At 37.0% G+C, this 13,545-nt stretch overlaps 1 protein-coding gene across 2 annotated transcripts in view; it reads right to left on the bottom strand.

Moving 5' to 3' along the window:
* Window positions 1-452: 452 nt before the first annotated feature.
* The window catches only part of NXPH1 (neurexophilin 1), a 138,494-nt gene continuing 125,401 nt past the window's right edge, over window positions 453-13,545 (bottom strand). For both annotated transcript variants that reach the window (XM_066185212.1, XM_066185304.1), the window contains exon 2: window positions 453-2,489. In XM_066185212.1, the coding sequence (XP_066041309.1) occupies window positions 1,728-2,489 (762 nt within the window). In that variant the 3' untranslated portion in view covers window positions 453-1,727. The remainder of the gene's footprint in view (window positions 2,490-13,545) is intronic.

A 13,545-nucleotide genomic window follows, 5' to 3' on the forward strand; every position in this document is an offset into this window, starting at 1 on the left:
GGTCTTCTGGGTGTTGGGGATAAAGTATGCCACTTTCCACAAAATATAAATATATATAAAAGCTATGAGCTTTTTCTTACAGGAATAAAATTCCCTAGTACCATAAAAAGGGATCTCTTCATTCCATAGAGATCAGTACCTCACAGGAGGCTAGAATTAAGGCAAAGACAGGCCTTTGTACACAGAGAGTGGCTCTATGTTTTCCCACTTCTAAATTAAAATGACTCATTTTAAACAAAGCCCTGCCCCTGTAATTTCTTATCAGAGTGGGGGCTTCTGCTTGAACTAGCAAGACCTTTAGTAATAAGATCTGCTTGCTAGGAAAAGGGCTCAAGAAAGTTATATGTATTCAACATATTTATGTATTTGCACACACTCACACACACATGTACTGATACACGCACAAATATACACACGCACAAATTCATAAATAGATGTCTATATATGTACATATGCAAAGAGACAATATTGAAAATCATATTAGACTTGGAGTACTACCCACTTGTCAGAACTATTTAAACTACTATCTACACAGTACATATTGAAATTCAACTTTAAGATTTTTTTATTTTTATGTACAGTTCATTTTTTTCCTCTGGAAATAAAATATCTAAATACAGACAAACTGTAGTGTTGTATATGTATAGCTTTCAACAATACTTTAGCTGAATAAATGCTTTGTACATAGTTCTGTCTTTTAATGGAGTTTACAGCTACATTGATAAAATGAATTCCTCATTTCCTTGATTGTTTTAACCAATAACAAGCAGAGAGACAATTACAAGTTAATATTAATAAGCAGCTCAAATAACACTGGTTAAATTATGTACAATACAAACCATTCATACAAATGAAGACTAGGATATTGAATTTGTTACAATATTTTGTAATAAAGATAAGACAGCCACTTATAACTTACATGTTCTCCACCAGGCATTTTCCTTCTTAGAGATCAATTCCAGTTTTTAAGTAGTTTAGCTGGCCTAAACTCAAACAAGTTTAAAGAATCAGAGCTTAAAGAGTCAGAGAAAAATTAAACCAGAATGTCTGCTCACATGTAAATTCCAAATGTTTGCCCATCTTTACTAGAAACAGGCTTGCTCCATGGAAAAGAGCCACCAACACCACCTTGAATGTGCCTACTGTGTGCTGGGAAAAGTCATGACACTTTGCTGTGTTCATATAATATGGAATACTGAACTCTAAACACACTTTTTTCCCATTTTAACAAGTATTTATTCCTACAGTATTATTTACCAGTACAGCTACTCCAAGCAGTAGAATACATGAGTGGGGATTATTGATTGGCATGTACTCAAAGGACTTTCAAGGAGATCTCCATAACAGTCTGCGTTAGAAACCTTGTACTGTCTAGTTAATCCATTTTGCGTGATGATAGGTTATGCTGAATCGTTAGATATCAGACAATGAAAGATTTCTTAACAGGAATCTCAATAATGCGTGCTGAAAAGTGTGCATGTGTCTCTGTGTATGTGTATGGTTTTATTTCAAATCCATAGTGATTTACACCTAGATTGATACATGGAGCTGACTGGGCAAAAATTACATTAGATTGTTTTCCACTAACATATTTGCAGCCATTTGACATCAGCAGCAGCAGGTAGACACATTCCAGGCAATAAATGTGGCCTTCCTCCTTGAGGTTACAGCCCTGTCATTCGACCTCTTTTTTTCCCCAGGCTTCAGTCTCAGACACAAGTTGGTCCTCACCCTGAAGGGAAGTAGGGTGTGTCACTGTGGTAGTTGTAATCAGGACACACCTTCTGTACTAGTTTATAATCTGTACTATAAAAGGAAATGTAAATACAGATTACTTTAAAGGGCTTGGAGCAGAGCCATGACACGTGGCTCTGGGTTTGCTCCTGATAACATGTTTTTGAAGGGTCATAGTTGCAGAGTGTATTCTTGGTAGCCTTGTCAACCTTTTCATACTCGATTCGACAGTTAAAGGACTTGGAATCTTTGGCATCAATCACTGTCTGTTGTGCCAAGTCAAATTCCACTATTTTTGTAGGGGGCACTAGGCTCACAGATACATTCCCTTGACCAGTGGAGTTATGCCTGAAGTAAACACTAAACGTCCCATTGCCATGGTCAACGATTTTCCCTGTTATTAACAGATTTAGCTTCACAGTCTTGATGTTGGAATGAAAATCTCCCCAGCCAAACATCTTTTTAAATTTCCCAGTCTTGACGATGGGCCGTCTCTTTGCTCTGGGCCGAGGCTCTTGCAGATCTGTGGAGTTCCTCAGCCAGTCCCAGAGATCTTGCTCAGAATAAGTTTCTGGGGCATCGTATCGCAGGTCCAAATCTGTATCATTTTCCTTTCCACGAAAAGTCTGTGACAGCAGTCGGCTGATGGACAAGTCTTTGCTACTTTCTGTCCATATGTGCTTTAGTGTGGATTTGGAGCTTCCTGATTTTAGGAGTTCTGTTTTTCCTCCATTTGTTAAATTTGCACAGGTAACCTTAAAAAGAAGAGAAGAAAAACAATATATTGAGATATGTGATATAAAACCCATCATTTCCACCTGATAGCAAAATGATCAGATTTCCTAATCATAGAAAAATATTTATTTGAGACATTAATTTTTACCTCTACACTGTAAACCAAAAGAGAAATGTCTGTTTTCCTCCACTTTCTAAGTAGTTGTTACTTGATTCTCCTTTGCAGTTTTTTTAATTGGCCTTCAGATTTAATTACAGACACTCACATTATCCTTCTGTTATGATGTCTGTGAGTGATGAGTGTGTAATTAATTGCTGCAAAAACTGAGGTACACAGTTTTGTCATCCTTCAGGCTGTATGTGGCACCTCAGAGTGAAGCGTTCTTGCTTGAGTGTTTGCTCTGCAAAGTTGCTGTGTCTTCCACCATCAGATACACATTCATTTATTTTTGCTCCCCGGGCATCCACTGTCAGGGTGCTGCCTTGGTGGTGCCAGCCTGACCACGCTTGGAGTCCATGTCATTATGAATCTAATAATGATAATACAATTTCCCTGCTCCTTTTATGAATACTCAATGGTCTATGTTCTTGACTGGGACCTTCAGTCACAACTACGGTATAAGTAACAGAATAATGAAAATTTTAATGAGTTTTGAGTCGACAGCTGTACATACAGTGTACTCCACATCAGTTAATGCAGGAGAAGTCACAGCCTTTTCTAATAATTCCTTACAGACCAACTACAGATTTGCTTTGTCTGTATCTACTATGACAAGCATTTTTTCTTCCTCACTTCACTTCTTTTTTCACCATTTCCTCCCTAAATTAAATAGTGATCTGTGTAAGACAGAAAGCCTTTTGTATATTTATGAAAAAAGAGGCACCAATTTAAAAGCAGTAATAAAAAAATCCTGCAAAATCATATTTTAAAAGAAAAGAAAATCTTGCACCAAGTTCATGCAAAATCATATATTTCAGACAGTTTTTCACAACATTTACTGTCAGAGCAATTTGTCTTATTTATATTTTTTCTCTTTGCTTTAATTGAGCAGAAAACAGAGAACAGTTGCAGGCTCACAGCTGTCTAACATGCAGCACAGGCAGAGAGCTCTGACAGAGCATACCTGGGAGGGCTGGAATTCGTGCAGGGTGGATGGAAAGGGACTGACAATACATGTAGTCACACTCCCCCTAAAATTTGCACCACACACACACTGCCCAATTTTTTAACACTTGCACTGCTCTGAAGAGGCCATCAAGTTTCTTATTTCCCTTCTCATGGCTACATATGAGATTTCAAATATGCCTCTTTTATTCCCCTGTGTTCTGGCACTGATTTATGTGCTTCTATCATACTTGCAGTTATATCTTTCCTCTTCACTTAAAAATGAATTAAGTGCATTCCATACCCAGGAAACCCACTGCAAACCAGATAGTATTTAAATCATGTCCCCTCCCTACTGGTACAACTGGAGGTATATGTCACGGAGGATATCTATCACAGCATGGCCTTTTCATTTCTTAACAATCATGAAATTGAAACACACTTTCATTAACTTCAGTAGTTTTTCAAGGTCATTTGAAGGCACATACATAAAATCAGTCTAAATTGTCTTAATACACTGATCAGACAGGAGATATGCCCTTTAACAGCAAATAAATAGTTAAATAAATCTGTCACATCCCACACAATACCGCCCCAATCCATTTCATGTGGGGCCAGTAAGGATAATAGATAAAATGTGGATTTAATTCAGGATTTTACCAGAGACAACTTCCCCATCTTTTGAAGGGACAGAAGGATTAAAACACAGACTAGCACTTTGATAGCCAGTTCATAGCTGCATCTTAGCAATAACACAGTAGGCCAGGAGAGAAGCTGTAATAAAATGCACTGATGGTGCATTGGTTAATGAAGCAGCAATGAAGATGTCACAGGGAGAGTGAAAGAGACTCAGAATACATTTTTTTTTTTTTTTGCTATGGCGTACGGGGAAGGAGGGCAAAATAAGAAAAGAAATGTGGTTAAAAGGAAAAATGTGCCTGTCTAGAATGAATCTGTCAACCTACAATGAATCTAAGCAGTCAGCTAGCAGAGCTAGTAAACCAGCAATCTGTAGGTAGGATACAGACTGCTTACCACTCTCATTTTCTTTGTTTGGAGTTTGTTTCTCCTTTGTTTTCCTTTCTTCATCTAATGGTTTACATTTCATAGGATTAGACTACTAGTTCCAATGTAACAATATGTAAGAGTATAAAAAACCTTAAAATAGATCTCCTCTTTTTTTCAGATATATGAAACTGGAGACTCAGGAAAGGGAGGAGTTATTTTCTGAAACGATTGATGGCTGATCCAATACGTGGTTTTTTGAAAGCCAGTGTATTTCATGGAAATGGATGATTTAGGCTACATGCATTCTATACTGCTTCATACCCAATCTAACAGATACAACTGATTGTTACTGTCATCGATTTTGTAATACCTGAAATTTCTGGCTGTGCAGTTAGCCCTGAGACCCCTGTTTGTGATTTTCAGCGTGGGTAACTGGTTGCATTCATGAGTAAAGGCCTGAACCTGCCCTTCCAACTCAAGATTCTGTGTGAGCACTAAAAAAACAGCCCACAAGCATTAATAAAAAAGCTCTAGAATTCATTGTGCTTCCACTAACATTTTCCATCCAACTGCTTTTTCATACAGTGCTAGTATACTGTCTGCTATAGAAAGTATCCTCAGAGACTCACACACCCAATAACACAGAGCATTGCTGTGTAATAGAATTTCTGCAAATGCAGCAGTTCTTGCACATGAACTGAACTTCAGTTTTCTTCAATCTCACTTCTTCCCAAACACAAGATTGCAATAATACAAGAAAGAGCATGCAAAAGCATCAGGTTTTGCACTATTTTAGGGGTGCACGGAAAAAGAGCCAATTTCAAGTGGATAAGAAAACATGGAGCAGCCTAAATTCTATGGTGCTCTTTTGTCCTCTTCCTTAAGGACATCTACATACAATTCAGAAACTTACATATTCTACTTTATCGATTAGCTCACTAATTTTGCCTTCTTTTCCATAGCCAAGTGTCACTCCTGGATGAAACATTGAAACATTTGGCCCAGTTTTAATGGCTCTGTCTAGAATGGAGTCCATTTTCTTCATAGCAGCTCATCTGGTGCTGTGGTAAAACTCTTGACTGAAAAGTTGGTAACACACTAATGTTCTACTTGTGGCTGAACAGTGTACAGCACCAAGGCCTTCTCTGTTTCTCTCTCAGTCCCTCAAGTGAATAGACTGGGGAAGTGCACAATGTATTGGGAGTGGACACAACTGAGCAGAGAACCTGAATTCACCAGAGATATTCCATAAGATGTAGCATCATGCTTAGCAATTAAAAGGAAGAGTAGGAGGTTTAGAGGGGGTACCCATCTTTTGTTAAGGAACTGGTTGGTCATCATTCTACCCACTGGAGTTGGTTGTGTGTTGAGTGTTGCCTTTACATCACTTGTTCTGGTTTGTTTTCTTCTTTCTTCTTCTCTTTATCCTTCAGTTATTAAATTTTTCTTTTTCTTGACTCCCAAGTTTTCTTCCTTTTATTCTTCCTTTCCTCTTCCCCATCCCACTGGGGAAATGGGGAAAGTAAACAAAGAACTGTGAGGTGTTTAGCTGTTTACGAGTGCTAACCCAAAACATCACTACAGTGCAATAAATCCCCCTATTCAAAAGGGCTGAATAGGGGGATTTCCTTCATGACTGCATAGCCAGAGGTGGTTCTGAATGATGATGGCAGAAATTTTTGTATAGAAAAATAGAAAGGAGCAAAAAAATTTAGAAGTGCTTATCTAGTGCTACAAACGTCATTGGAAAAGCACATATTAGGCATGGCAGACTGATATTTGGTTCTGGTCTTGTACTTTTACTGGAAAGTATGGATTTGCACTACCTAGTAAAGTCTACTGATAATGAAAAGGAACCAAGAGCTTTTACTACTGCCTGGCAACTCTTTTCCAACAAATACTGACTAATTGTTCTTCCATTTCTTCTACTTCTTCTTTGAAGAAGGAAAGACAGTAGTGTCATTGGGCGCAATATCCAAAAGTATCATTAAAAAGACACAGGAATTGATCTGTAAGTAATTTTTTAGTCAATTAAAATAGAATACTTTCATTTTCTATCCTATATTTTGAGAATGATGGGGGTTTTAATGTTTATCTTCATTATACATATTTTAATTAATATATGTAATTCTTTTAGGACTTCCTAAAGGATAGGCAGCTTATTTGCCTCAGAAATTTTGGAGTTCTCTTTCAAGACACTGAAATTTCAATTCACTGAGCTGTGAATGCTTTGCCAAGTCAAACCTTAACATTTAGAGCAGAGAAAATGAAGATAAAAAGGAATTTAACATTTACAGCAGAGAAAATGAAGATAAAAAGGAATTTCAGGAAACCATGAAAGCCTCAAGTGGTGATCTAGGACCTCTTCTCAGTGTAAAATCAACCATAGGTATACTAACATTAATTTAAGACTGACCAATTTGAGATTTTAAAAAATAGTAATTCAAAAAGGTAAAGAATGCATCTTGATTTCTCACTCTTTTCCTTTTATTCTAGCTCTACTACAGTTCCTTACCTATAATTATTGTATTAGATTAGAAATTATGCATTTATTCCTCTGAATATATGACTACTTGAGAGCAAATGAAAACAGAAACAATCTAATAGTCAAGGTGGATAATCTCTCTCTTCAGGTAAATAACTAATCAAATATGAAGACTGTTTTTATTGGCATAGGACTGTAAGAATTTGGCAGCACTTTGTTTGCAAATGCTCTGTATAAAAGAATTCAGAATTTTCTTTCCTCGGTAAGGTATCTCAGATACAACATAGGTTGGAGAGTATTGATGGACATTACAATGAGCTGGACCATTATCAAGGCAGGGCAGCACACAGAAAATTGTCACTGAATCCATTGTCCTTATATTCATCCTGTTTATGCAATGAGTGGAGGGAAACAGGACTGAGTTTATTCTTCCATTTAGATCCATTTTTCTTCCTGCAGCTGTCTACACACTGTACAAAGTTACCAGTGGCATGGAAATATTTTATTCAGTGAATAATTTCCAGAAAAGCCGAAGTCAATATTCTACAGGCATTTGATAATAAGCAAAGAAACTGAGAATGGAAAATAATGGACATATGGTTTTAATAAGAGAGAGTAAAAAACACTGAAAGACTTGTACCTGTTAGAATGGACCCTTTGGAAAGGGAGGACAAACACAGAAAACCACATATATGAACATTTCACAGAAACGGGTCTCTGGTTTTAACGTCCAAAGATTTTTGCTGCATAACATGAAAAAAGAAAGAATGTGTGTTGGTCACTCAAAAAATCTGCAAACTCAGATGAGTATGAGTAAATCATGATTTACTATGTCAAATGAGAACTCAAAAGTGGCTATGGAGGGTCAAACCAAAGACTCATTTAGAAAAATCATCTTGTCTCCAATAGCAATTATAAGAGATGCCTGCAGAAGGGCAAGAACATGGCAAGCATATTATAGACCCCTAATTTCTTCCCAACTGTCCAATAATTCTAGTTTCCTCTGCTAGATGTTGTATATGTATATGTTTTCTGCTTCATCATTTCTCTTTCAATTTTAAGATATTATGCTATCACTTATAAAAGTCTGTGAACTGAAGGACCAAATGAGTTTTATGTTTCAGTAACTCGAAACAGACTGATCTGTGCATGAACCTTTGTAAACATTCACTAGATACTTCAGCAGTGAGTTCCACAGCTCTGTTTCCTCTTATGGTTTGTTTTGAACCCGGTTTCTGACATCTTCTTTGGAGAACCCTTCAGATGGAAAATTCTGTCTATCCAGATTTCCCATGCTCCTCCTTACTTTTCTTTGCTGCCATGCTTAAAGTATTTTTTCTAGAAATATCATTGAGTGGAAAATTTGATGATTCCTAGCTGCATGAGGAAGCCTCCTTCTAGCTTTCTAGTACATGCCTCAACTATATCCATTCATAATAGTAAACAGATATTGATCTCCTTTCCAGCCCTAACAGCCACCCGAATCATGCAAATAATCCTCGTACATAACTTATTCTATACCTATATCTTTGAATTTCCTTTTTGTCCTTCTCCACTCCCAGTTCTGTCTTTAAAATGGGGAGACCAGAATGGTACATGGTATTCAAGATACAGCAGAAGCTTTGTCCTGTGTCATGGCAAAAATGACCTTCCATTATTTGAAAAAAGTCTTTTTTCTCTTCTAATTCATAATATTTTATTTCGTTTTGGTCATTAAAGAGAACTGAATTGATTATTGACCATATAAAAAGAAGTATCTGAAGTTTTCAATAATATTTTCTAAAGTAATCACTTAGGATCATTCATTTAAGCATAAAAATGGTAATTTGTTGTCACACAGAAAACAGAGGGAATGTATTTTTTTTAAGCTATCTTTAGGTTAAGAAATTGAACTTAACATGCACTGATACCACAATTTTTGTATAGAACATCCTTAGGAGTCACAAAATTCAGACTACTTCTATTAACTGTGCTCAGCTCGGCTTTAAATTCTGCATTTTTCTGGTTTTAATCTATGAGCTATCATTCTTGCTTCAAATGGCCCTTGTTAAAACAAAAATGTGGCTACTTGAGCCTTTTTCATCATTCATACAACAGCAGTTATACAAGACAAGAAGCTGATATAAATTCAGCTGACAACAGCTGATATAAATTCAGGGAAATTTAACATCATTGAAATTACAGTGCCTGCATCAGTTGATATCTCTTTGAGATCTGACTAAGAATCAAAGTTTTATTAGGAAATTTGTACCCACAGAAAGATGAGGGTACTAATAAAAGACTAGCAACACAGCTTTGTTTAGGTGCATTATAATTCTTAACAGTTGTTACCATAAAGTATTAAGATATTGGAATGGCTGTTCTGCAAAAGAAACAAGCTAGCTCTCTACACAATGTACGTTGCCTGTTATAAATAAATCTAAAAACTAGCTACTCTCAAATAATTTTCAGGAAATGCAAAGATGGCAAAGCACCTTAAGTGCTTGGTCGCAATAAAAATCCTCAAGAATTAGAGTTTCACTTCCTCTCCCTTGCATTCCTGGACTGTGGGCTAAGCTGTGACACTGCCACAATCCCTGTGAATGGGTAACAGACTGATGAAAAAAAAGCTGGTGGTCTGCCAGCTGTTAGGTCCTGAATGATATTCTTTGCCAGTCCAGTCCATGATCTTGGGTGGGATTGACTCATCTATTCATTCACCTGGGATCCTAGGCCTATTCCATAACCAAGAGAGAAACAGAATGGTTTGTGTCCTCTATCGCCATGAGTTATTGATGAACTGTCCTAATTCCATAAATGCTCTTCACCTAGTCACCCAACAGTAACCAAGAATTATCTGACCTATGGTGCACAGCTTGCCCTGAAGACAATTCTATGGAGAGAGAACCCACAGGCTGTAGGCTGGAAGCAAGGCAATGAATGCTCTATATAAATGCCTTCTGAAACTCCCTTGTCCTGCTGTAGTGCATTTCTCCCTATACATCTGTAACCATGCTAAAGTTGATGAAGTGATGTGGTACTCATACAGCAAGGCATGCATGTTTGCTAGTATTGCTTCTCCTTTTAGATATAGGAAATTCCCTATCTGGAGGTTTCCTGTAAGAGACAGTGCAGATTTGTACTAATAGTTATCTTTTGAGTTTGATCTAATCACATGAAAAATTTTCACAAGTATTTAGAATCTGAAAAGTTAGTCTTCTTGATCCTGTTCTGTTCACTAGTGACTAAAAGAATTGTTCAGTAAGCAGGCTTTTAAAAAGTGTTTAGTCATCTAAGACATATTGGTACTTTAAATCAATCAGACTTAAGATTGTAATTACAGAGACATTTCTTCTAGTAGCAGTGCCCTAATGGTTATTTTTCTCTTTCTCCTTTTTTTTCCTCTGCTTCATTCTGTCAGTGCTGCCTTCTCCCCTGTGACAGTCAGACCCATAGAAAGTTTTCCTTTACTCTTTCACAGACTATCAGAGTGGAAATCAGACTCGGAATTAAAAATCCAGGCTCCTGTGTCTGCCTGGATAACACTGGGACCTTTGAACCAAGAACGAAAACCACAGAACCACAACAGGAAGTGATGAAAAGCCAGTCCTACAGTTTGTTCCACCCTTTTCCTGGAAAGCAGGAGAGAAGACAGGCACTGTTTTCACTGTTATTTTTCAAAGAAGAAAACTCATTGTTTTCTCTCCAAACATGTAGCTTTTAGAGGGGGAAAAAAAAAAAAAAAAAAAAAGAGAGAGAGAGATTATTATTGACATTGGAATAATTGCCAACAATTTAGGAGTTTCAAAGAATTACCAATATGGAAGTCCATCTGGTCCTGCACCATGCATTCAACAATGGCTAAATGTTGATTTTATCAAGAAATGCAAAATGAGTGGAAGAATATGCCATTTGTACCAGAAAATCTTTTTAATTTTCAAATCTTTGCAGATCAAAGACTTCTTAAGTTGGGGGTGTGAGTATGAATGTATTGATTTTCACTTAATACCGCTTACAAGCACTTGTCTGTTCCTGTGTGAATCTTCTACCATGTGGAACACCCTTCCACCTCCACTCTGCTTCAGACTCTCAGAACTCTCTCATCCTGTTGTTTTGAACAAGTCATCAGTCAGCTTTATCTGATGCCACCCAAAATCTGGTCCAGCATGACACAACAAAACCTAGCACGGAGGCAGAGTTTTTCCTCTGGGGTTCAGGCAGAAGTTAGGTGCCTGGCTACTGAGGGCAGGCAAAGCTATAAAAGTCTATGGCTGGTACTAGAGGAGCTTCCTGGTTAAAGAAAATAAAGTGTTGTCTGAGTTACAGCCACTTCCAGAACTAGGCAGCTCCGAAGATATAGTCAAGCAAGAGTCTAAAACTGTAGATTTCAAGTACATAGGAAGTGCATGAACTTTTCCCAATCAATTCGTGGGCCAAATTTTCACCCACAAATAAGGTCTACTGTAAAAATCCTAGAGGAGCAGAAGGATGAAGACAGTGTGGTATTATGTATCTTAATTTCATTTTCATGCCCAGTTACCAGTTTAGAAAACATTATGCCATCACATATAAAAGCCTGTGAACTGAAGGACCAAATGAGTTACAATACCCTGTGAAAACCTTCGCATTGGAACTTTACAGCTTTCTGGTTTTTGCCTTAAAAGAACAGAAATCAAGCCCAAGTATTTCTGATGGCAGAGATGCAAGTGAATGTATAAAGATTTGGAAAAGGATTGAAATATAACAGTATGAAATATCCTATTAACTCTTGCCCCAAGTTTTACATTTTTGGAAATATTTTAAGCTAAACTCTTGAAGCCTGCTGTCTATGTTGTCATTACAGATTTTTTACTTCAGTGGATTATGACTTTAGAAAATTCACCCCATCCCCGTTCGGCAGGGGATTAAACTACCATGGAATAAATTAAAGTGGGTTAAAAATGTCTAACAGAGTTTTAAGACCTCTGTATTATGCCAGTATCACAGAGTGCTGCTAACTTTGAAATGAAAGTCTAGCTAGGTAAATAAATTTTGACAAGGATCTATTGTTCTTGTTCCACATTCCTGTAAGCCTTCTTTTATTAATATTAGCTTGCCATTTTCTGCATACATGTAGAAAGCAATATTAAATAAAATTAGATTTTATATGAAAGGCCACAGAGCAATATTTTAATCAAAATTTGCACTATAGTTTGCTTTTTGTGTAACACACTGAAGAAAATATCCATTATCATATGAGTAGCCATATTTTCTGAAGAAAGTGAAAAAGACTGTAACTTAACATATCCTGGTACTATATAATAGACAAGGCCACTGTGCACTATTAACATACTCTATTAATGTCAATCATTTTCTTTCTGATGTTTTCAATCATATGCTGTCAATGCAAAATTTAAATAAAATTAAATCCGCCCAAATAGTTTATTTTTTCTGTGTCTGATGCTATATTTTTTCCAGAGAAAAGAATTACAATGTTGATACAGCTGAGTCACTTTCCATATAGGTATTCATGGGTGCATCCTAGAAATCTGAATTTGAACAAAGATGCCTTTTGAAGAGATTTAACTCCCACTGATGTTGGCAGAGTGCACACTGCCACACAAAGGAATTTTATATTTATATGAGATGCTTCTGGGAGAAAAAAAAGGACTCCCACAAGTACAAGAAATTCTATTGCAAAAATATAAATTTCTTCCACTAAAATTCCCAGTTCTTCACCATGAAGATCAATATTACAAACAGCTGAATACTTCAGGAGAGGCATTTTAAAAACATAGAGGAAGCTGTTCCAATGTTCAGAGTCTGGCATACCCCTGCTAACTTTTATGCCTTCATCTTCACCTTATGCCCTTGCTGGATACGCATACTAACTTCACAGAAGTCTTTTGTGATCTCAAAGAAGAAGGTTTTCTTCTCTTTGAATTTTAAGCAGATACAGCAATATACTGCCTTTCTAACTGTGTTTAATAGGCATTGACCATTCATTGTTTTGGTCAGTGGATATCAACATCTATTAAAATTCATTTCTGAGGAAAGAGGTGTATTTCTTTAAAGTCGTTCTGGTAAGGAAGGGAAGCATTGAGCAGCTATTCTATTGCAAGTGTATTCAATTAATTTTTATTGAGATTTTCTTGATGGTTTTGTCAAGGTCTGCTAATTCTTACAGGAGTATGCTCAGTGGTGAGCAGCATGTGGGCACCAGTTCTGCTAGGCAAGCCAAGTGCTGAACATTGTTTTCCTGGCTAGGACATACACAAATATGTCGCAACGTTCCCAAAGTGCAGAGATGTCAAAGAAATATGGATTGGCCTGCTGGAAATCAGGAGACACCACATGTTACCTTTACAAGATCCAGCAAAATTTAGTCTTGATCCAAATCTGAGCAGAACTCTACCATCAGTGTACATTTGCTCTGTCAGGATGCAGGGAAACCAAGTAGTCTCAGTAAAAGTCCTAGCCACACTTGCCTACAGAGCTGGTCTTTATCTGACTGGACACT

Source organism: Chamaea fasciata, unplaced genomic scaffold (assembly GCF_029207755.1).
Source record: "Chamaea fasciata isolate MVZ Bird 193981 ecotype frontalis unplaced genomic scaffold, bChaFas1.0.hap1 SCAF_1, whole genome shotgun sequence".
NCBI lineage: Eukaryota > Metazoa > Chordata > Aves > Passeriformes > Sylviidae > Chamaea > Chamaea fasciata.